General features: G+C 46.8%; 1 protein-coding gene across 4 annotated transcripts in view; it reads right to left on the bottom strand.

Moving 5' to 3' along the window:
* Nucleotides 1-1,302: 1,302 nt before the first annotated feature.
* Nucleotides 1,303-23,758, bottom strand: part of LOC135053777 (interleukin-11 receptor subunit alpha-like) — a 239,034-nt gene continuing 216,578 nt past the window's right edge. For all 4 annotated transcript variants that reach the window (XM_063957505.1, XM_063957503.1, XM_063957504.1 and 1 more), the window contains exons 10-13: nucleotides 22,803-22,871; nucleotides 15,345-15,444; nucleotides 12,076-12,155; nucleotides 1,303-9,131 (exon numbers count right to left, since the gene is read on the bottom strand). In XM_063957505.1, the coding sequence (XP_063813575.1) occupies nucleotides 9,115-9,131; nucleotides 12,076-12,155; nucleotides 15,345-15,444; nucleotides 22,803-22,871 (266 nt within the window). In that variant the 3' untranslated portion in view covers nucleotides 1,303-9,114. The remainder of the gene's footprint in view (nucleotides 9,132-12,075; nucleotides 12,156-15,344; nucleotides 15,445-22,802; nucleotides 22,872-23,758) is intronic.

Genomic DNA, 23,758 nt, shown 5'->3' with positions numbered 1-23,758 from the left:
ATCCTGTGTAATCATCCCTGCAGCCTAGCATACTGCTGTTGCTGCAGTTTATCCCCCCTCGTGCCGCTGATTGTACCCTCTGCTTGCAGCCTGTAATGCCCCCCCCCCCCCCTTGTATGCTCCGTTGCGGAGGCAGTATGCGGGGCGGGCAGCGTGTGAGGCCGCCAGCGGGAGCCGGGTAGCGTGACGCGCTGGAAACAGACAGCGGGGAGCGCGTCCTGAAGCACTCTGAGCAGCGGCGGTGGCCGGAGCAGCGGCGGCGGGCGGGCAGACTGTAGAGGGATCCCAGCGGCCATCAGCGTTAAAGAAAACAATGGGGGTAATTCCAAGTTGATCGCAGCAGGATTTTTGATAGCAATTGGGCAAAACCATGTGCACTGCAGGGGAGGCAGATATAACATGTGCAGAGAGAGTTAGTTTTGGGTGGGTTATTTTATTTCTGTGCAGGGTAAATACTGGATGCTTTATTTTTACACTGCAAATTAGATTGCAGATTGAACACACCCCACCTAAATCTAACTCTCTCTGCACATGTTAACTCTGCCTCCCCTGCAGTGCACATGGTTTTGCCCAATTGCTAACTAAATTCCTGCTGCGATCAACTTGGAATTACCCCCAATGTCCCCACACAGCGGGGCGGCAGCGTGAGCTGACCGCCCCGACCAACATACCTTGACTCCTGCTCCTATGGTGAGGCTCCGACGGGGCTTCTCTGTAAGCGCCGGCCAGCCTGTCTGCAGGATCTGTATGGCTGTGAGGGTGCTCTTTTATTGAGGACCGACACGCCACAGCTGCTAGTAGCAGCTTGCACTATCCCTGACCCTGCCTTATGGAAGGGGGAAAGGGATGTGTATGAAAAAAGAAAAATATTAACAAAAAAATAAAAATATTCAAAAGAATTGTGGACTAAGCCACAGAACCTGTTGCTACGTCGAGCACAGAAAAAACACTGAGGTACTCTGGGATATGGAGGGGTGGAGTGTTCTAAATTTAAATATTCAGTGCCCTGTTCCTACAGAGGCCGTCCATATCCCAAGAGTACTCCAGTGACCCCTAGTGGATGAAAAAGAAATATACTGGTAGGTTAATTGTATCCCAATGAAAAAATGAACCCTAGTGTGAATGTGTGAGTACATGTGATAATGAATATAGAGTGTAAGCTCCACTGGGGCAGGGACTGATGTGAATGGCCAAATATTCTCTGTAAAGCGCTGCAGAATATGTGTGCGCTATATAAATAACTGGTAATAATCAATAATAATCAGTGCTTTGGAAAATAAGGAACTACCACTGGAAACAATGAATATTTGTATCATTTCCACTAATATTTTATTCTTGTAATGATAGGACCAGTATGAGTCTGAATACAATCTCCAATACATAAATCCATACAATGATGTCACAAATCACGCAGTAACTAACAAACATCTAACTTACATATACAGATTTATACCATGTTCCAAGTGGACAGATACTGCCCATATGTAGCATTAAGCTTATATACAAGCGTCCCTACAAACAGAAATGAGGATTATTGATGGCGGGCAGACGGTTAATTCTCCCCCTCCCCCCCGGGTGTAACCGTTACACTCACCCTGGTATGGCGGCTGCAGCTTGCAGAAATGCTCTTGACGCTAAGTGTCGCTGACACAGGTACGGGATGTTTCCCCGTGTGTCCTGGCGCCCACCCCACAATAAATCACCCTTAAGTTACACAGGAAGAGATTTTTTTGCCCATCTTGGTTGACATGACGTACCTGGAGAAAGAACGGATGACGCTGTGATGTGTTAAATCCAAACGTGGTCAGAGACATTTTTGTGATAATATTCGCACAACCTGCAGGTGGGCGCACAAACCGCTTTCTGCTAAAATACCATAGTAACGACACCTCCGGAGCCCGCCTAACACGGGAACGGTCTGTTTGTGGTGTGGGAAAGATCTGCAGAACTTTGTACATGAAGGTAGTGTTGCAATTCCTACAGAATGTCCCAATCCATTATGCGGCCTTTTGTACGGCGCACAAACGCCAGCAAGCCGACTCGTACAGACCTTGGTTATGAGCTGGAAGTGTGACACAGCAGCTGTGGGAACATATACATCATGCATTACTTGTTTTAGCGCAGCTCTAGCAACGCACGTCATAATTAAGCGCCATTGCATCAACTGGCTTTATGTGCTAATGCGGTTAATAGGGGTGAGAGGTCGTGAACTGTATCGCTGCTCATATCTTATTACCCCATGGAAAAAACACCCCTGGTTCCGAGGGAAATGTGAAAGGTCGCCTCATTTGTGCAGCGGCATCCCCATAATCTCTATACGTGGAGGGAAAATACGATAACGTAGGCTTGGCAATGAAGAGGTAGAGGGAAGCAATGCTATATATAATTGCTTTCAACGCTTTGCTCAGAACACACATGTGGCGTGATCACCATTTCCATCTGTCGGCTCGGTTGGTATTTCCATCGCCGTGACTGAGCGGAGGGAGCGTCTTTATCATGTCCGGTCGCTGTGGGGGAATATAAACTGACCAGATGGTAATCGGTAATATGTGACCACTTTAACTTCAAACATGGAAAGGCAAATCGGATACTGTCATCAGTTTAGGGGCCACAATAAAATAACTAACAGTCACCATATATCCAGACAGGGGAATGGCGCCATCCGTCCAATGTGATTTCCCAGGCTGTACGATCACAGCAATGCAGGCCGGTTGATGAATGTTGGACGTTTAAAAGGCTCCAAACAGTTCCAATGCATACTAAGGTCTCTGGTAACAACCCAACTGGTGAATAACTTTACTATCTGTTTAGTTGTATGCATGGATGTGTCCTCTTAGAGAAGCCAATCACCTAGCACAGGTCCCGATAATAATAGGAGCAATCAATATTACAGTCAGATCTGTTACAGCTTTCCTGCAGAAATTATCACGGTCCCAACAAGATGCCGCCAGGGTTATGAAACCTTCCAGGACAGGAGATCTGACTCTCGTCCTTCTGGAAGCCAGTAATAAAACATTTCCTTACTGCAGACTGGTTACAGATCTGACCAAGAGATTCCGCTGGTGCACCTGCAGGGCAAACATAAAATCCATATGCAGGGTAACCGGATTGTGCCCTAATTGGGGTAAATTGTTTCCAATATACGAGTAGGTTTTGCTGATAAATATACAAAAAAGTTGAAATATGTAACATTCATCACTGATTGTAACAGTCTGTACAAAGTTGTGTGTCCATATAATGCCCCAGTACTGGATCTAGCTTGTCGGAAGTGTTCCCTTAGTTGCCTATAGCTTAACTAGCTGTCCTAAAGGTTGTGGGTTCCCCGGTATACAGTATGTAACTCTGGTACTCACCACCAGCAGCAGCAGCAGACAATACAGTCTGTGCAATCAGTTCAAGGAGGAAATCTCCCACACAGAAGACAATGAATTCTATGCCAGGTAGTGAGGATGTGCGCAGCCGTCTTACATTCACTGCTGGTATCCGTGGTAATTCTGCATGAACAGACTGTGCTACATAATAACTCTACATAAGTGCTCTCTATGCAACGTGGGTAATATATACAGTTATAGCTATAGGCTGAACAGAGAAATGCATAATATGGAGATGATCAACAGGAGCAAAACACTACACAGACTGGAAGATCACAAACATGGAGGACATTGGTACAGTCCCAATATATGGGTATAGTTCCACAGTACACAGGAGATGGGGTACAGTCATCACTCAGTATACGGGAGAAGGTTACAGTCACATAATATATAGAAGAGATGGGTAAAGTCACACAGAATACAGGAGATCAGAGCGGTCACACAGCACAGGGGAGATCAGAGCGGTCACACAGCACAGGGGAGATCAGAGCGGTCACACAGCACAGGGGAGATCAGCGCGGTCACACAGCACAGGGGAGATCAGCGCGGTCACACAGCACAGGGGAGATCAGCGTGGTCACACAGCACAGGGGAGATCAGCGGTCACACAGCACAGGGGAGATCAGAGCGGTCACACAGCACAGGGGAGATCAGACCGGTCACACAGCACAGGGGAGATCAGACCGGTCACACAGCACAGGGGAGATCAGAGCGGTCACACAGCACAGGGGAGATCAGACCGGTCACACAGCACAGGGGAGATCAGAGCGGTCACACAGCACAGGGGAGATCAGCGCGGTCACACAGCACAGGGGAGATCAGCGCGGTCACACAGCACAGGGGAGATCAGCGCGGTCACACAGCACAGGGGAGATCAGCGTGGTCACACAGCACAGGGGAGATCAGCGGTCACACAGCACAGGGGAGATCAGAGCGGTCACACAGCACAGGGGAGATCAGCGGTCACACAGCACAGGGGAGATCAGAGCGGTCACACAGCACAGGGGAGATCAGAGCGGTCACACAGAATACAGGAGATCAGAGCGGTCACACAGAATACAGGAGATCAGAGCGGTCACACAGCACAGGGGAGATCAGAGCGGTCACACAGCACAGGGGAGATCAGCGCGGTCACACAGAATACAGGAGATCAGAGCAGTCACACAGCACAGGGGAGATCAGAGCGGTCACACAGCACAGGGAAGATCAGCGCGGTCACACAGAATACAGGAGATCAGAGCAGTCACACAGCACAGGGGAGATCAGCGCGGTCACACAGCACAGGGGAGATCAGCGCGGTCACACAGCACAGGGGAGATCAGCGGTCACACAGCACAGTGGAGATCAGAGCGGTCACACAGCACAGGGGAGATCAGAGCGGTCACACAGCACAGGGGAGATCAGCGCGGTCACACAGCACAGGGGAGATCAGCGGTCACACAGCACAGGGGAGATCAGAGCGGTCACACAGAATACAGGAGATCAGAGCGGTCACACAGCACAGGGGAGATCAGAGCGGTCACACAGCACAGGGGAGATCAGAGCAGTCACACAGCACAGGGGAGATCAGCGGTCACACAGCACAGGGGAGATCAGAGCGGTCACACAGCACAGGGGAGATCAGAGCGGTCACACAGCACAGGGGAGATCAGAGCGGTCACACAGAATACAGGAGATCAGAGCAGTCACACAGCACAGGGGCGATCACAGCAGTCACACAGCACAGGGGAGATCACAGCAGTCACACAGCACAGGGGAGATCAGAGCGGTCACAGAGCACAGGGGAGATCAGAGCGGTCACAGAGCACAGGGGAGATTAGAGCGGTCACACAGCACAGGGGAGATCAGAGCGGTCACACAGCACAGGGGAGATCAGAGCGGTCACACAGCACAGGGAAGATCAGAGCGGTCACACAGCACAGGGGAGATCACAGCGGTTACACAGCACAGGGGAGATCACAGCAGTCACACAGCACAGGGGAGATCACAGCAGTCACACAGCACAGGGGAGATCAGAGCGGTCACAGAGCACAGGGGAGATCAGAGCGGTCACACAGCACAGGGGAGATCAGAGCGGTCACACAGCACAGGGGAGATCAGAGCGGTCACACAGCACAGGGAAGATCAGAGCGGTCACACAGCACAGGGGAGATCACAGCGGTTACACAGCACAGGGGAGATCAGAGCGGTCACACAGCACAGGGGAGATCACAGCAGTCACACAGCACAGGGGAGATCACAGCAGTCACACAGCACAGGGGAGATCAGAGCGGTCACACAGCACAGGGGAGATCAGAGCGGTCACACAGCACAGGGGAGATCAGCGGTCACACAGCACAGGGGAGATCAGAGTGGTCACACAGAATACAGGAGATCAGAGCGGTCACACAGCACAGGGGAGATCAGCGGTCACACAGCACAGGGGAGATCAGCTGTCACACAGCACAGGGGAGATCAGCAGTCACACAGCACAGGGGAGATCAGAGCGGTCACACAGAATACAGGAGATCAGAGCAGTCACACAGAATACAGGAGATCAGAGCGGTCACACAGCACAGGGGAGATCAGAGCGGTCACACAGCACAGGGGAGATCAGAGCAGTCACACAGAATACAGGAGATCAGAGCGGTCACACAGCACAGGGGAGATCAGAGCGGTCACACAGCACAGGGGAGATCAGAGCAGTCACACAGCACAGGAGAGATCAGAGCGGTCACACAGCACAGGGGAGATCAGCGGTCACACAGCACAGGGGAGATCAGCGGTCACACAGCACAGGGGAGATCAGAGCAGTCACACAGCACAGGGGAGATCAGCGGTCACACAGCACAGGGGAGATCAGAGCGGTCACACAGAATACAGGAGATCAGAGCGGTCACACAGCACAGGGGAGATCAGCGGTCACACAGCACAGGGGAGATCAGCGGTCACACAGCACAGGGGAGATCAGAGCGGTCACACAGAATACAGGAGATCAGAGCAGTCACACAGAATACAGGAGATCAGAGCGGTCACACAGAATACAGGAGATCAGAGCGGGCACACAGCACAGGGGAGATCAGCGGTCACACAGCACAGGGGAGATCAGCGGTCACACAGCACAGGGGAGATCAGCGGTCACACAGCACAGGGGAGATCAGAGCGGTCACACAGAATACAGGAGATCAGAGCAGTCACACAGCACAGGGGAGATCAGAGCGGTCACACAGCACAGGGGAGATCAGAGCAGTCACACAGAATACAGGAGATCAGAGCGGTCACACAGCACAGGGGAGATCAGAGCGGTCACACAGCACAGGGGAGATCAGAGCAGTCACACAGCACAGGGGAGATCAGAGCGGTCACACAGCACAGGGGAGATCAGCGGTCACACAGCACAGGGGAGATCAGCGGTCACACAGCACAGGGGAGATCAGAGCAGTCACACAGCACAGGGGAGATCAGCGGTCACACAGCACAGGGGAGATCAGAGCGGTCACACAGAATACAGGAGATCAGAGCGGTCACACAGCACAGGGGAGATCAGCGGTCACACAGCACAGGGGAGATCAGCGGTCACACAGCTCAGGGGAGATCAGAGCGGTCACACAGAATACAGGAGATCAGAGCAGTCACACAGAATACAGGAGATCAGAGCAGTCACACAGCACAGGGGAGATCAGAGCAGTCACGCAGAATATACAGGAGATCAGAGCAGTCACACAGCGTGGAGGAGATCAGAGCAGTCACACAGCGTGGAGGAGATCAGAGCAGTCACACAGCACAGAGGATGTCAGAGCAGTCACACAGCACAGAGGATGTCAGAGCAGTCACACAGCAGGGAGGAGATCAGAGCAGTCACACAGCAGGGAGGAGATCAGAGCAGTCACACAGCACAGATGATGTCAGAGCAGTCACACAGCAGGGAGAAGATCAGAGCAGTCACACAGCAGGGAGGAGATCAGAGCAGTCACACAGCACAGATGATGTCAGAGCAGTCACACAGCAGGGAGGAGATCAGAGCAGTCACACAGCACAGAGGATGTCAGAGCAGTCACACAGCAGGGAGGAGATCAGAGCAGTCACACAGCAAGGAGGAGATCAGGGCAGTCACACAGCACAGAGGATGTCAGAGCAGTCACACAGCAGGGAGGAGATCAGAGCAGTCACACAGCACAGAGGATGTCAGAGCAGTCACACAGCAGGGAGGAGATAAGAGCAGTCACACAGCAGGGAGGAGATCAGAGCAGTGACACAGCACAGATGATGTCAGAGCAGTCACACAGCAGGGAGGAGATCAGAGGAGTCACACAGCACAGAGGATGTCAGAGCAGTCACACAGCAGGGAGATCAGAGCAGTCACACAGCACAGATGATGTCAGAGCAGTCACACAGCAGGGAGGAGATCAGAGCAGTCACACAGCACAGATGATGTCAGAGCAGTCACACAGCAGGGAGGAGATCAGAGCAGTCACACAGCACAGATGATGTCAGAGCAGTCACACAGCAGGGAGGAGATCAGAGCAGTCACACAGCACAGAGGATGTCAGAGCAGTCACACAGCAGGGAGGAGATCAGAGCAGTCACACAGCACAGAGGATGTCAGAGCAGTCACACAGCAGGGAGGAGATCAGAGCAGTCACACAGCACAGAGGATGTCAGAGCAGTCACACAGCAGGGAGGAGATCAGAGCAGTCACACAGCACAGATGATGTCAGAGCAGTCACATAGCAGGGAGGATGTCAGCGCAGTCACACAACATGAGGGAAATCAGAGGAGTGACACATAATGCGGGTTACCCCGGGTTAGTAAATGGCAGCATAGGCTATCTTCTATTACACAGTCACAATGAAAGATGTAAAAGGATTTTTTTTTTACAAGTCTCTAAAATAATAATAGAAGAAATATGGCAGTGTATTGCTGGCATCACCCAGGACACATAATAACTAATATCCACATGATGACATACAGACTGGGGGTGTGGGAAAGGCACAGGGGGCTCCTGGGATACGAGGGCCCCCCTCACCCCAGTTTAGCTTTACGAACTGCTTACTGTATAACGGATTGTGTGTAAATCCATAGACATAATGACAGGAAGGAAACAAAGCTTCTGAATGTCACAAACCACATCACTGTCTCCCAGACACCGCGCAGCGCGTTCATAGCGTCCGTACAATAAGTGCTGGCGCGTGAGAGCAGGACGGGGGCATGACGCTCTGCAGTGTGAAGGAAAGTTTATGATATAGCAGCAATGGTTGTTCATATGGACCATAGCGGCCTGGCCAGGACTCATCGGTCTGATACGTGATCTCTGTCTGGAAGGTTAAGCCAGGACGAGTTTCCGTCTGATGAGCAGGATGAGTTACCGTACGAGGCTGTGATAGTCTGCAGCTCTGAGTTACTGTACGTGGCTGTGGTAGTCTGCAGCTCCGAGTTCCTGTACGTGGTTGTGATAGACTGCAGCTCCGAGTTACTGTACGTGGCTGTGATAGCCTGCAGCTCTGAGTTACTGTACGTGGCAGTGATAGTCTGCAGCTCCGAGTTACTGTACGTGGCTGTGATAGTCTGCAGCTCCACGTTACTGTACGTGGCTGTGACAGCCTGCAGCTCCGAGTTTCTGTACGTGGCAGTGATAGTCTGCAGCTCTCACGTTCTATAGAAGGACACTCTCTAATTCCTTCCCATCTCGGCAGGAGTAGGTACATCTATGCAGGCGCTGTTTCCTTCAGTCAGGTACCAGATTGTATCCCTTTCTTCAAGGTAACTACAAGATTTGGCTTTCTGGGGAGAAAGGAGTAGAAGTTAGAAGTTGTGCACCCAGCAGTAATGTCATGTATGCTCCTGTGACCCTACCACGCAACAGGGAAGGAAGATCCGCCTTATTTCCAACAACACCTCACAAGAGCTTAATAACGCTGGGACCACTATGTATGCTGACGCCACATTGCAAAGAATCTTTCTAATCCCATTTCAGAGACCATGAATTACCCTCTAAAGCCAGCAGGTGGCGCTCTATCCTAAACACAGCTCCTGTCTCACAGGATGGAATGTCTCACTTTTTGGATATATGCCTCTTGACAGATCAGGTCTATCAGATCACATAAAAGCTCCCGAACTTTAAACGATTTATCCCTGATTAAATGTAGAATGGTGAGGGGAAAAAACCGGGACTTATACATCAGATAAATCTTCCCTTCCGCGTTTCGCAGGATAAGTCACATGTGTGCGCTGGATGTCTGACCACAGGGGTTACTGCACTGAAGACCCATTTTATCTACTATATAAAAGTGAAAATCCATCCTTCTGTCTTTCTACACAAATCCACAGTTTAAAAGCGAAGATCGTGAGATTTCACATACAAGCGTATTAAAACATGGCGGAGGCAACTAAAAAAAATTGAAATCCCTAGCACCCCAAGGGGGGCACACAGCAGCACAGAGTGTATCAGGAGACAGCATAACTCCGAAATTGCTGGAGCCATGTACTCACAAATTGGTACACATATGCCTTCCAATCTGCCAACAAACACTGTGGGTGGAAGACACCCCTAGCACCCCTAGGAGTGGGGCAGCAGCACTGAGTATTTCAGGAGACAGCATAACTCCCGAATGCTTGGACCAATGTAAAACAAACTTGGTACACATAGGAAATACAATCTAGAAACAAACACTGTGGGGGTAACACACCCCGAGCACCCCTAGGGGTGAGACAGCAGCACAGAGTGTATAAGGAGATTGCTGAAGCAAACTACTCACAAATTGGCACACATATGCCTTACACGCTGAGAACAAACACTGTGGGAGGAAGACACCCTAGCACTCCTAGGGATGAGACAGCAGCACTGAGTATTTCAGCAGACAGCATAACTCTGGAATGCCTGCAGCAATTCACACCAAACTTGCTACACGTATGACTTACACTCTGGGAACAAACACTATGGGGGTCAGACACCCCGAGCACCCCTAGGGGTGGGACAGCAGCACAGAGAATGTCAGCAGACAGCAAAACTGTGGAAGGCCTGGAGCCATTTACACCAAACTTGGTACACATCTGACTTCAAATCTTGGAACACACTCTGTGAGGGTTAAACACTCCTATCACCCCTAGGGGTGGGACAGCAGCACAGAGTGTTTCAGGAGACAACAAAACTATGGAAGGCCTGGAGCAATTTACACCAAACTTGGTACACATCCCACTTACAATCTGGGAACAAACTCTGTGGGGGTTAGACAACCATAGCACCCCTAGGGGTGGCACAGCGGTACAGAGTATTTCAGGAGACAGCATAAATCCTGAATGGCTAGACCTATTTACAACAAACTGGGTAGACATATGACTTACACTAGGGAAAAAAACAATGTGGGGGTCAAACACCACTAGCACCCCTAGGGGTGAGACAGCAGCACAGAGTATGTCAGCAGTCAGGGTAACTCTGGAATGCCTGCAGCAATTCACACCAAACTTGCTACATATATGACTTACACTCTGGGAACAAATACTGTGGGGGTATCACACCACTAGCACCCCTGGGGGGGGGGGGGGGAGGGACTGTACAGCAGCACAGAGTATGTCAGCAGACTGCGTAACTCTGGAATGCCTGCAGCAATTCACACCAAACTTGCTACACATATGACTTACACTCTGGGAACAAATACTGTGGGGGTATCACACCACTAGCACCCCTGGGGGGGGGGGGGGGGTACAGCAGCACAGAGTATGTCAGCAGACAGTGTAACTCTGGAATGCCTGCAGCAATTCACACCAAAATTGCTACACATATGACTTACACTCTGGGAACAAATACTGTGGGGGTATCACACCACTAGCACCCCTGGGGGGGGGGAGACGGTACAGCAGCACAGAGTATGTCAGCAGACAGCATAACTGTGGGAGGCCTGGTGCACTTTACAAGAAACTTGGTACACATCTGACTTACAGTCTATCAACAAACTCTGTGGGGGAAAGACACCCCTAGGGGTGGGCCTGCAGCACAGAGTATTTCAGGATACAGCATAACTCACGAATGCCTAGACCAGTTTTAAACAAACTTGCTACACATATGAATTACAATCTGGGCACAAACACTGTGGGGGTAAGACACCCCTAACACCCCTAGGGGTGGGACAGCAGCACTGAGTATTTCAGGAGACAGCATAACTCTGCAATGCCTGGAGCACTGTACACCAAACTTGCTACACATGTGACTTACACTCTGGGAACAAACACCGTGGGGTAACACACCACTAGCACCCCTAGGGGTGGGACAGCAGCACAGAGTATATCAGGACATGCATGATATGTCAGTGATGATTTACAAAAAAATTTTCTCTTGTTTTGAAGTAAAAAAAATAAAATGCCACCAAAGAAAACAGCTACAAACGGTGGAAATAAAAACAATTCCACAAGGAATAAAATGTTAGCGGCAACCTGTGTGTTTACAGTGATTTTTGTAAACAAACATTCTTACAATCCCGGGAAACGCTGGTACTACAGCTAGTACAGAATAACGACGTCAATGAGAATTTACTGTACGTACTCAGGTTAGGGCAGGATAATGACCTATCCAGTGTATTGGGCGAGCGTTCCCTTACTGATGTACCACGTGCAACGTACAGAGGAAGGAGATGCTCCAGTACTGAGGCTCTAAGTTACAGTAATACCTCTATATAGGATACGGGACCCCCCCCCCCCCCCCCGCGCGTCTCACACCCCGGGCAGCACTTACTTGGCAGAGTCTTCAGGTGAATGGCGGACAGAAAGTTCATCTTTATACCGCTGTCCTTGACTGTCCTTCCCACTCTCACCCTGCAAGAGAAAGAGAAGCGTCACACACACCAGCAGCGTCGTTCTGTATACACTACACATCTACTCGTCTGCAAATAACCAAATACAGCAATTCTACACCCACAGAAAACACCCTGGAGAAATAAAAGCTACACAGCTAAGCAGTGGTTTATAAAGTAGGTGGCACATGAATAGTTAAATATTATACAGCGGAATAATATGAACGTAAACAATCAGAATATTATTTTTCAAGAAGCTACAGGATGAAACACAGAAGAACATAACGGTGAGTCTGATTATGCAGAGCTGTTCCATCAGGTTAAAACTCTGATGTACTGTAAACATCAGTTTGGAGATTGGCCACCAGGTGGCGCCAGCACCTACCGTACTTTCCTGAAGGTTCCACGTATAACAACAGACTCAAAAGCAGAATTACTGTATAACATTCTACGAGAGATAGATCCCACGTTATTTAACACTGTGAGTTATTTGTGGCCTGAAGGAGCTACAGGCTAGAACTGCAGTTACATAGTAAATGTGAGAGGAACACTTAGAGGAGGTGTCACCACGCACTGCATGTAGCCTTCAGCTTTACGTACTGACGTCCACTGACCATGAGGTGTATATATATATATATATATATATATATATATGGGAGTATACAGAGCTTAGAGGGAAATGCGGTGCTCGCAGGTGGGTGCGGGTATGGGGGATAAAACGTCACATATGCATATAGACGTGGACACATTTGTTGGCACCTTCCATGAAAAAAAAAAACACCCATGTTAATCACTGAAATAACATGAAAGTGACGGAAGTCGTCATCCAGCGCGGTGTATCCATATTTAATAGAAATCAGAATGTGGATTGGATTGTTCATTCTACAGAATATTTTAAATAATGAAACAAATGATAATGGCATGGACACAGACGATGGGACTGTAACCTAATACTTTGTAGCACATCCTATAGAGGTGATCACTGTGATCATGGGATCTCTGTAGCTCTCAGTGAGACCTCTGCACCCGTCAGCAGGTAGTCTGGGCCGTTCTTCCTGACCTCCGGCTATCTCAGGTGTGACGGTGCCTTCTCCAGGCTGCATGTGTCAGCTCTCTCCATAGATGTTCCATAGGACTCAGAGACGACATTGTGCCATGCACAGATACAAGGCACCCTGCGCCAGATGCAGCAAAACAGCCCCACAACATCGCCATGCCCCTCCGGGTGTCACACGAGGTATGGTGTCTTATCTTTTACAGAGCTGAGGTGACTTCCAATAAGCTCCAGGTGTGACTCCTCTGCCCAATGGACTCTCTCCCGGAATCATTGCGTCAGTATGTATTTTACATACTTACAATGCTCTTGGAGTCCTCCTGGGTCTTCTTCCATGGAGCCGACTGTCATTCTAAAAGTGTCGGATGGTGCGATCAGACACTGACATACCATGACCGTGAGGTTCACCTTGTATCTCTTTGGATGTTTTCCTTGGCTCTTTTATTGCCACGCTCACTAGCCTTCTGAATAATCTGGATCGATTTTCCTCTTGCGGCCACGTTCAGGGAGGTTGGATACAGACTCATGGACTTTAAACTTCTTAATGACATTTGCAGCTGTAGTTACAGGGACATCAGGCTTCTTGGACATAGTCTTATAGCCTATACCTCTAACATGCTGGTCTATCATTTTCTTTCTGTTCTCCTCAGACAATTCTCTCTTTTGCTTTCTCTGGTCCATATTTAGTGTGGTGCACACGATGATACCAAACAGCAGAGAAACTACTTTTCTCCATTTAAATAAGCTGAATGACCGGTTAGAAGATTGAAGACGTGTGATACTAATTCAAGACAGCAATTAGTTTGAAATATCACTATGATCCAATTACTTATTATCTTACCTTAGGGGTACCAACAACCCTGTCCAGGCCATTTAAATATCTTTGGAGGATAAGAAATAATTTAGCTTTTATCAGTTTCTTTGCTTTCTTCTCTGTCATACTGTAGCAAAGGCATGCAGGTATACATTACACAATCGCTTTTAGTTTCATCACTTTTCAGTAGGAATGAAACATTGTTTTAATGAACTATAAGGATACCAACAAATTGCCTTTTTATCGTGGAACAGTATTTTAAACTTGAACAATTTGGGGGGTGTTTATTACAACAACAAAAATTAAGGAAAATGAGTAAACGAATCTCTGGTATGGTTCCAATTTTTTTTAACCGTGTTTCTTATTTTTCTCTAGAAACAAAAATTTCTCAAGGTTGAATACAATACTTTTTTGTACGTATTTCCCATCTGATAACCTCATGCCTCCCATGCCTCCAGGATTTGTATGAGCTTCTCCCAACCTCCAGAACTCAAAGCCAATCAGGACTCATCCTAAGCTACACCTAACGCACTGGTCTGTATCACCCGTCTGTCCCCCCTCCCCTGTAGATTGCAAGCTCACACGAGCAGGGCCCTCTTCCCTTATGTGCCCTTCCAATTCCTTGCTTTTACCATAATCTGGCCCCATGCTTACAGTGGCCCCGCAGCTGTCTGCTGCACCCATTACTATTATGTCTGTATATGTAGTAGAATTGTTTGTATCATAATGCTATTCACTATATATCATATTTGCTTACACTATATCTGTATAAACACTCTTTAAAGGCAGTGCTGACCCGTTGTGTCATTCACAACAGCCCCTCCCCCGTGGAGCTTACATTCTAAATGTCATACTATATACAAACACACAACCTATGGGTCCATTTTGTCAGAAGCCAGTTAACCTGTCGGTATGCTTTTGGAGTGTGAGAGGAAACTGGAGCTCCTGGAAGACACCAACACTGGGAGTACATACAGACTCCACACAGACTAGGCCCTGTCAAGAGTTCAATCCACAAAATGTACAATCTGAATGGGTGATGCTAACCACTGTGCTGCCTAGTTTCTTCCCTATACATGTTTGGAAGCTTTTGTCAACAGCAACATCCTAACCCTTCAGCGTGTATTTCACATCACCCATTATTGTACAGCATCTCAGAACATGTTGGTGCTACATAAATAAATAACATTAATATTGCTACACAATGAATATATTTGATACTATTTCCTCTCTCCTATTTCATACATGCCTTACTCAGTAAACTGCTCACGCACACAATACACAAAAAGTGGAACTTGCGGGTGTGAGAAGACATTTCAAACAGATACGAGGGTCACAATTACCAGATCAGGGCTCCGAAAATCAAAAAAAGGACGAGAACCACAAAGCCGAAAATCCCCAGAGATATCAGGATCACCACCTTCTCCACGGAGTCATTCTGGTCTGTAGGGGGACAGAAATCCGTTCAGAGAGCAAAGCAATATGCGCCCAGAGTCATGTGATATGATCCCACCTATCAGCAGTCAGTAGTTACTGTCAGTGCATAATGTACTGTGCAGTCTATTCTTCTCATAGTGATCTACTGTTACTAAGGGGCAATAGAGACATTCTTCTCATAGAGATCTACTGCTACTGAGAGGCAGAGTACTTATTCTTCTCATAGTGATCTACTGCTACTGAGAGGCGGAGGACTGATTCTTCTCATAGTGATCTACTGTTACTGAGTGGCAGAGGACTGATTCTTCTCATAGTGATCTACTGTTACTGAGTGGCAGAGTACTTATTCTTCTCATAGTGATCTACTGTTACTAAGGGGCAATAGAGACATTCTTCTCATAGTGATCTACTGCTACTGAGAGGCAGAGTACTTATTCTTCTCATAGTGATCTACTGCTACTGAGAGGCGGAGGACTGATTCTTCTCATAGTGATCTACTGTTACTGAGAGGTGGAGGACTGATTCTTCTCATAGTGATCTACTGTTACTGAGAGGTGGAGGACTGATTCTTCTCATAGTGATCTACTGTTACTGAGGAGCAGGAGGGACTTATTCTTCTCATAGTGATCTACTGTTACTGAGGAGCAGGAGAGACATTCTTCTCATAGTGATCTACTGTTACTGAGGAGCAGGAGGGACTTGCTCTTCTCATAGTGATCTACTGTTACTGAGGAGCAGGAGGGACTTGCTCTTCTCATAGTGATCTACTGTTACTGAGGAGCAGGAGAGACTTATTCTTCTCATAGTGATCTACTGTTACTGAGGAGCAGGAGGGACTTGCTCTTCTCATAGTGATCTACTGTTACTGAGGAGCAGGAGGGACTTGCTCTTCTCATAGTGATCTACTGTTACTGAGGAGCAGGAGGGACTTATTCTTCTCATAGTGATCTACTGTTACTGAGGAGCAGGAGAGACTTACTCTTCTCATAGTGATCTACTGTTACTGAGGAGCAGGAGGGACTTATTCTTCTCATAGTGATCTACTGTTACTGAGTGGCAGGGGGGACTTATTCTTCTCATAGTGATCTACTGTTACTGAGCTGCAGGAGGGACTTATTCTTCTCATAGTGATCTACTGTTACTGAGTAACAGGAGGACTTATTCTTCTCATAGTGATCTACTGTTACTGAGTGGCAGGGGGGACTTATTCTTCTCATAGTGATCTACTGTTACTGAGCTGCAGGAGGGACTTAATCTTCTCATAGTGATCTACTGTTACTGAGTAACAGGAGGACTTATTCTTCTCATAGTGATCTACTGTTACTGAGTGGCAGGGGGGGCTTATTCTTCTCATAGTGATCTACTGTTACTGAGCTGCAGGAGGGACTTATTCTTCTCATAGTGATCTACTGTTACTGAGTAACAGGAGGACTTATTCTTCTCATAGTGATCTACTGTTACTGAGTAACAGGAGGACTTATTCTTCTCATAGTGATCTACTGTTACTGAGTGGCAGGGGGGACTTATTCTTCTCATAGTGATCTACTGTTACTGAGCTGCAGGAGGGACTTGCTCTTCTCATAGTGATCTACTGTGACTGAGCTGCAGGAGGGACTTAATCTTCTCATAGTGATCTACTGTTACTGAGTAACAGGAGGACTTATTCTTCTCATAGTGATCTACTGTTACTGAGGAGCAGGAGGGACTTATTCTTCTCATAGTGATCTACTGTTACTGAGTAACAGGAGGACTTATTCTTCTCATAGTGATCTACTGTTACTGAGCTGCAGGAGGGACTTGCTCTTCTCATAGTGATCTACTGTTACTGAGCTGCAGGAGGGACTTATTCTTCTCATAGTGATCTACTGTTACTGAGCTGCAGGAGGGACTTAATCTTCTCATAGTGATCTACTGTTACTGAGGAGCAGGAGGGACTTATTCTTCTCATAGTGATCTACTGTTACTGAGGAGCAGGAGGGACTTATTCTTCTCATAGTGATCTACTGTTACTGAGGAGCAGGAGAGACTTATTCTTCTCATAGTGATCTACTGTTACTGAGCTACAGGAGGGACTTATTCTTCTCATAGTGATCTACTGTTACTGAGGAGCAGGAGAGACTTATTCTTCTCATAGTGATCTACTGTTACTGAGCTGCAGGAGGGACTTAATCTTCTCATAGTGATCTACTGTTACTGAGTAACAGGAGGACTTATTCTTCTCATAGTGATCTACTGTTACTGAGGAGCAGGAGGGACTTATTCTTCTCATAGTGATCTACTGTTACTGAGTAACAGGAGGACTTATTCTTCTCATAGTGATCTACTGTTACTGAGGAGCAGGAGGGACTTATTCTTCTCATAGTGATCTACTGTTACTGAGGAGCAGGAGGGACTTACTCTTCTCATAGTGATCTACTGTTACTGAGCTGCAGGAGGGACTTAATCTTCTCATAGTGATCTACTGTTACTGAGCTGCAGGAGGGACTTAATCTTCTCATAGTGATCTACTGTTACTGAGTAACAGGAGGACTTATTCTTCTCATAGTGATCTACTGTTACTGAGGAGCAGGAGGGACTTATTCTTCTCATAGTGATCTACTGTTACTGAGCTGCAGGAGGGACTTAATCTTCTCATAGTGATCTACTGTTACTGAGCTGCAGGAGGGACTTAATCTTCTCATAGTGATCTACTGTTACTGAGTAACAGGAGGACTTATTCTTCTCATAGTGATCTACTGTTACTGAGGAGCAGGAGGGACTTATTCTTCTCATAGTGATCTACTGTTACTGAGTAACAGGAGGACTTATTCTTCTCATAGTGATCTACTGTTACTGAGGAGCAGGAGGGACTTATTCTTCTCATAGTGATCTACTGTTACTGAGCTACAGGAGGGACTTATTCTTCTCATAGTGATCTACTGTTACTGAGTAACAGGAGGACTTATTCTTCTCATAGTGATCTACTGTTACTGAGTAACAGGAGGACTTATTCTTCTCATAGTGATATACTGTTACTGAGCTACAGGAGGGACTTATTCTTCTCATAGTGATCTACTGTTACTGAGGAGCAGGAGGGACTTATTCTTCTCATAGTGATCTACTGTTACTGAGGAGCAGGAGGGACTTACTCTTCTCATAGTGATCTACTGTTACTGAGCTGCAGGAGGGACTTAATCTTCTCATAGTGATCTACTGTTACTGAGCTGCAGGAGGGACTTAATCTTCTCATAGTGATCTACTGTTACTGAGTAACAGGAGGACTTATTCTTCTCATAGTGATCTACTGTTACTGAGGAGCAGGAGGGACTTATTCTTCTCATAGTGATCTACTGTTACTGAGCTGCAGGAGGGACTTAATCTTCTCATAGTGATCTACTGTTACTGAGCTGCAGGAGGGACTTAATCTTCTCATAGTGATCTACTGTTACTGAGTAACAGGAGGACTTATTCTTCTCATAGTGATCTACTGTTACTGAGGAGCAGGAGGGACTTATTCTTCTCATAGTGATCTACTGTTACTGAGTAACAGGAGGACTTATTCTTCTCATAGTGATCTACTGTTACTGAGGAGCAGGAGGGACTTATTCTTCTCATAGTGATCTACTGTTACTGAGCTACAGGAGGGACTTATTCTTCTCATAGTGATCTACTGTTACTGAGTAACAGGAGGACTTATTCTTCTCATAGTGATCTACTGTTACTGAGTAACAGGAGGACTTATTCTTCTCATAGTGATCTACTGTTACTGAGCTACAGGAGGGACTTATTCTTCTCATAGTGATCTACTGTTACTGAGGAGCAGGAGGGACTTATTTTTCTCATAGTGATCTACTGTTACTGAGGAGCAGGAGGGACTTATTCTTCTCATAGTGATCTACTGTTACTGAGGAGCAGGAGGGACTTACTCTTCTCATAGTGATCTACTGTTACTGAGCTGCAGGAGGGAGTTATTCTTCTCATAGTGATCTACTGTTACTGAGCTGCAGGGGGGACTTATTTTTCTCATAGTGATCTACTGTTACTGAGGGGCAGGAGGGACTTACTCTTCTCATAGTGATCTACTGTTACTGAGCTGCAGGAGGGACTTATTCTTCTCATAGTGATCTACTGTTACTGAGCTGCAGGAGGGACTTATTCTTCTCATAGTGATCTACTGTTACTGAGGAGCAGGAGAGACTTATTCTTCTCATAGTGATCTACTGTTACTGAGCTGCAGGAGGGACTTATTCTTCTCATAGTGATCTACTGTTACTGAGTAACAGGAGGACTTATTCTTCTCATAGTGATCTACTGTTACTGAGCTGCAGGAGGGACTTAATCTTCTCATAGTGATCTACTGTTACTGAGGAGCAGGAGAGACTTATTCTTCTCATAGTGATCTACTGTTACTGAGGAGCAGGAGGGACTTATTCTTCTCATAGTGATCTACTGTTACTGAGCTGCAGGAGGGACTTAATCTTCTCATAGTGATCTACTGTTACTGAGGAGCAGGAGAGACTTATTCTTCTCATAGTGATCTACTGTTACTGAGCTGCAGGAGGGACTTACTCTTCTCATAGTGATCTACTGTTACTGAGGAGCAGGAGGGACTTAATCTTCTCATAGTGATCTACTGTTACTGAGGAGCAGGAGGGACTTATTCTTCTCATAGTGATCTACTGTTACTGAGGAGCAGGAGGGACTTAATCTTCTCATAGTGATCTACTGTTACTGAGGAGCAGGAGGGACTTATTCTTCTCATAGTGATCTACTGTTACTGAGGAGCAGGAGGGACTTATTCTTCTCACAGTGATCTACTGTTACTGAGGAGCAGGAGGGACTTATTCTTCTCATAGTGATCTACTGTTACTGAGGGGCAGGGGGGACTTAATCTTCTCATAGTGATCTACTGTTACTGAGGAGCAGGAGGGACTTATTCTTCTCATAGTGATCTACTGTTACTGAGGAGCAGGAGGGACTTATTCTTCTCACAGTGATCTACTGTTACTGAGGAGCAGGAGGGACTTATTCTTCTCATAGTAATCTACTGTTACTGAGGAGCAGGAGGGACTTATTCTTCTCATAGTGATCTACTGTTACTGAGGAGCAGGAGGGACTTATTCTTCTCATAGTGATCTACTGTTACTGAGTGGCAGGGGGGACTTATTCTTCTCATAGTGATCTACTGTTACTGAGTGGCAGGGGGGACTTATTCTTCTCATAGTGATCTACTGTTACTGAGGAGCAGGAGGACTTATTCTTCTCATAGTGATCTACTGTTACTGAGGAGCAGGAGGGACTTATTCTTCTCACAGTGATCTACTGTTACTGAGGAGCAGGAGGGACTTATTCTTCTCATAGTAATCTACTGTTACTGAGGAGCAGGAGGGACTTATTCTTCTCATAGTGATCTACTGTTACTGAGTGGCAGGGGGGACTTATTCTTCTCATAGTGATCTACTGTTACTGAGTGGCAGGGGGGACTTATTCTTCTCATAGTGATCTACTGTTACTGAGGAGCAGGAGGGACTTATTTTTCTCGTAGTGATCTACTGTTACTGAGGAGCAGGAGGGACTTATTCTTCTCATAGTGATCTACTGTTACTGAGGAGCAGGAGGGACTTATTCTTCTCACAGTGATCTACTGTTACTGAGGAGCAGGAGGGACTTATTCTTCTCATAGTGATCTACTGTTACTGAGGAGCAGGAGGGACTTATTCTTCTCATAGTGATCTACTGTTACTGAGGAGCAGGGGGACTTATTCTTCTCATAGTGATCTACTGTTACTGAGGAGCAGGAGGGACTTATTCTTCTCATAGTGATCTACTGTTACTGAGGAGCAGGAGGGACTTATTTTTCTCATAGTGATCTACTGTTACTGAGGAGCAGGAGGGACTTATTTTTCTCGTAGTGATCTACTGTTACTGAGGAGCAGGAGGGACTTATTCTTCTCATAGTGATCTACTGTTACTGAGCTGCAGGAGGGACTTATTCTTCTCATAGTGATCTACTGTTACTGAGGAGCAGGAGGGACTTATTCTTCTCATAGTGATCAAAATTTTCATTAACGACCTAACAGAAGGTCTAGAGAGCATGGTGTCAATTTTTGCAGATGATACCAAATTGTGTAAAGTTATAAATACGGAGGGGGATGCTGAGTCTCTTCAGAACGACTTAGTTAAATTAGAAGCATGGGCAGCCAAATGGAGAATGCGCTTCAACACAGACAAGTGTAAGGTAATGCACTGTGGTAACAAGAACAAAAATTACACCTACCTACTAAATGGGGTAAAATTAGGGGATTCTGTACTGGAAAAGGACTTAGGTGTCCTCATAGATAGCAAGCTAAGCAGTAGTACCCAAAGTAGGACTGCAGCAAAGAAGGCTAATAAGATATTAGCATGCATAAAACGGGGTATTGATGCTAGGGACGAGAGTATTATACTCCCGTTATATAAATCACTAGCGAGGCCACACCTTGAATACTGTGTACAATTCTGGGCACCGTACTACAAAAAGGATATCCTGGAGCTTGAAAAGGTACAGAGGAGGGCGACCAAACTAATTAAGGGCATGGAAACGATGGAATACAAGGAAAGGCTTGAAAGACTAGGCATGTTTACATTGGAAAAGCGGAGACTAAGAGGGGATATGATCAACATCTACAAATATATAAGGGGACAATATACAGAGCTTGCGCGGGACCTGTTTTTGGTTAGATCAACACAGAGGACTCGTGGACACTCGCTCAGGTTAGAGGAGAGGAGATTCCGCACAATACGGCGTAAAGGCTTTTTCACGGTAAGGACAATACGTGTTTGGAATTCCCTGCCCGAGGGAGTTGTAATGGCGGAATCTGTAAACACCTTTAAGAATGGGTTAGATAAATTCCTATTGGATAAGGATATCCAGGGGTATGGTGCATAGTCATGCATTATAGTTACTATTAATAGGGATAAAATGCAACGGCTGACAGCAGCATCAGTCAGAAATTTTAGTCAAATCATCATGCATAGGACACCACAAATAGGTTGAACTCGATGGACAATTGTCTTTTTTCAACCTCAGATACTATGTTACTATGTTACTATGTTACTATGTTACTGAGGGGCAGGGGGGACTTATTCTCCTCATAGTGACCTACTGCTACTGATGGGCAGGAGGACTTATTTTCCTCATAGTGATCTACTGTTATTGAAGGGCAGGAGGAACCTGCTGTGTCAGTAAAGAACCATGACTGTGGCACGGTATGTATAATTAAAACTGCCCATTGTACATGTACATGTAATCTCCAATAACAGTGACTCGCACAGATAAATGAGCCTTGTGCCATGTCACAACATTGGCCAGTACAAGTCACATGGTATTTTGATTGACAGCTCACCAAATGGTTCCTGGACTTGAGGTTCCGGCTCTTCCGTAGTGGTTTTATTGCTGAGCTCTGAGTCTGGCACTATGTGGGAGAAGAAACAGTTCTGAGTAAAATGTAAGATTTTCCTCTACAGCTCATTCAAGAACATAATTAAGAACTCCATTTTTCTTCCATCAATTTATTGGCATGTTACAAAAAATGTAATATTGTTGAGGTGTAATACTATATTATCATGTACATTTATCTATAGGGCACCACAGAGTACATATAGGAAAAGCACCTGTGAATCAGAACATAAATCCAATACACAGCGGCAGACCATAGCGCATTCATTTCTACCCAATCACATCCCCCCTACACAGCTCACATATAATGTTACATATTATCTCTTCCTACACTCACATATCCCGCTGGCCCCAGGCAAACACTGCCACCAAGAGCCTCTGCAAACGGACTGGGCCTGCAGCACTTCCCCAGCAGTGTAAGCCGGCGAGCAGGGCCCTCCTACTCTCTGTCTGTTATTACCCAGTCCTGTTTTATTACTGTTTGTCCCCAGCTGTAAAACACAACGGAATCTGCTGGTGCTATATAAATCATTTTATGCTGCCATCTATGGTATGGATTAGCCCATCTGGGTGTCTGGCATAGTGGAGCAGTGCAGCGAGTAGAGTAATAAATCATTGGCATGAAGTAACGGAGGGAAGGGTGTGCACTGCCGGCCAGGATGGTCCTAATACTTATAGCGAAGGGGCAGGAGAGCGTTGTTCTACACAGTCATCCATTACTACTGCGCCGCAAATGACCCATGGAACGTAGTAAGGACCCACAGAAGAGAGACGTCCCGGGTGTGACAGTCAGTGACAGTCAGCCTGGGACATCTGATTTGGTCCTGATACAATATAAAAAGTTGCAAAATTCTGACAGTTGCTACGGGCAACTGAATCTTTGCAATACTGCACTTACAGTAT

Source organism: Pseudophryne corroboree, chromosome 1 (assembly GCF_028390025.1).
Source record: "Pseudophryne corroboree isolate aPseCor3 chromosome 1, aPseCor3.hap2, whole genome shotgun sequence".
Classification (NCBI taxonomy): domain Eukaryota; kingdom Metazoa; phylum Chordata; class Amphibia; order Anura; family Myobatrachidae; genus Pseudophryne; species Pseudophryne corroboree.
This window is presented reverse-complemented; position numbering and strand designations above follow the sequence as displayed.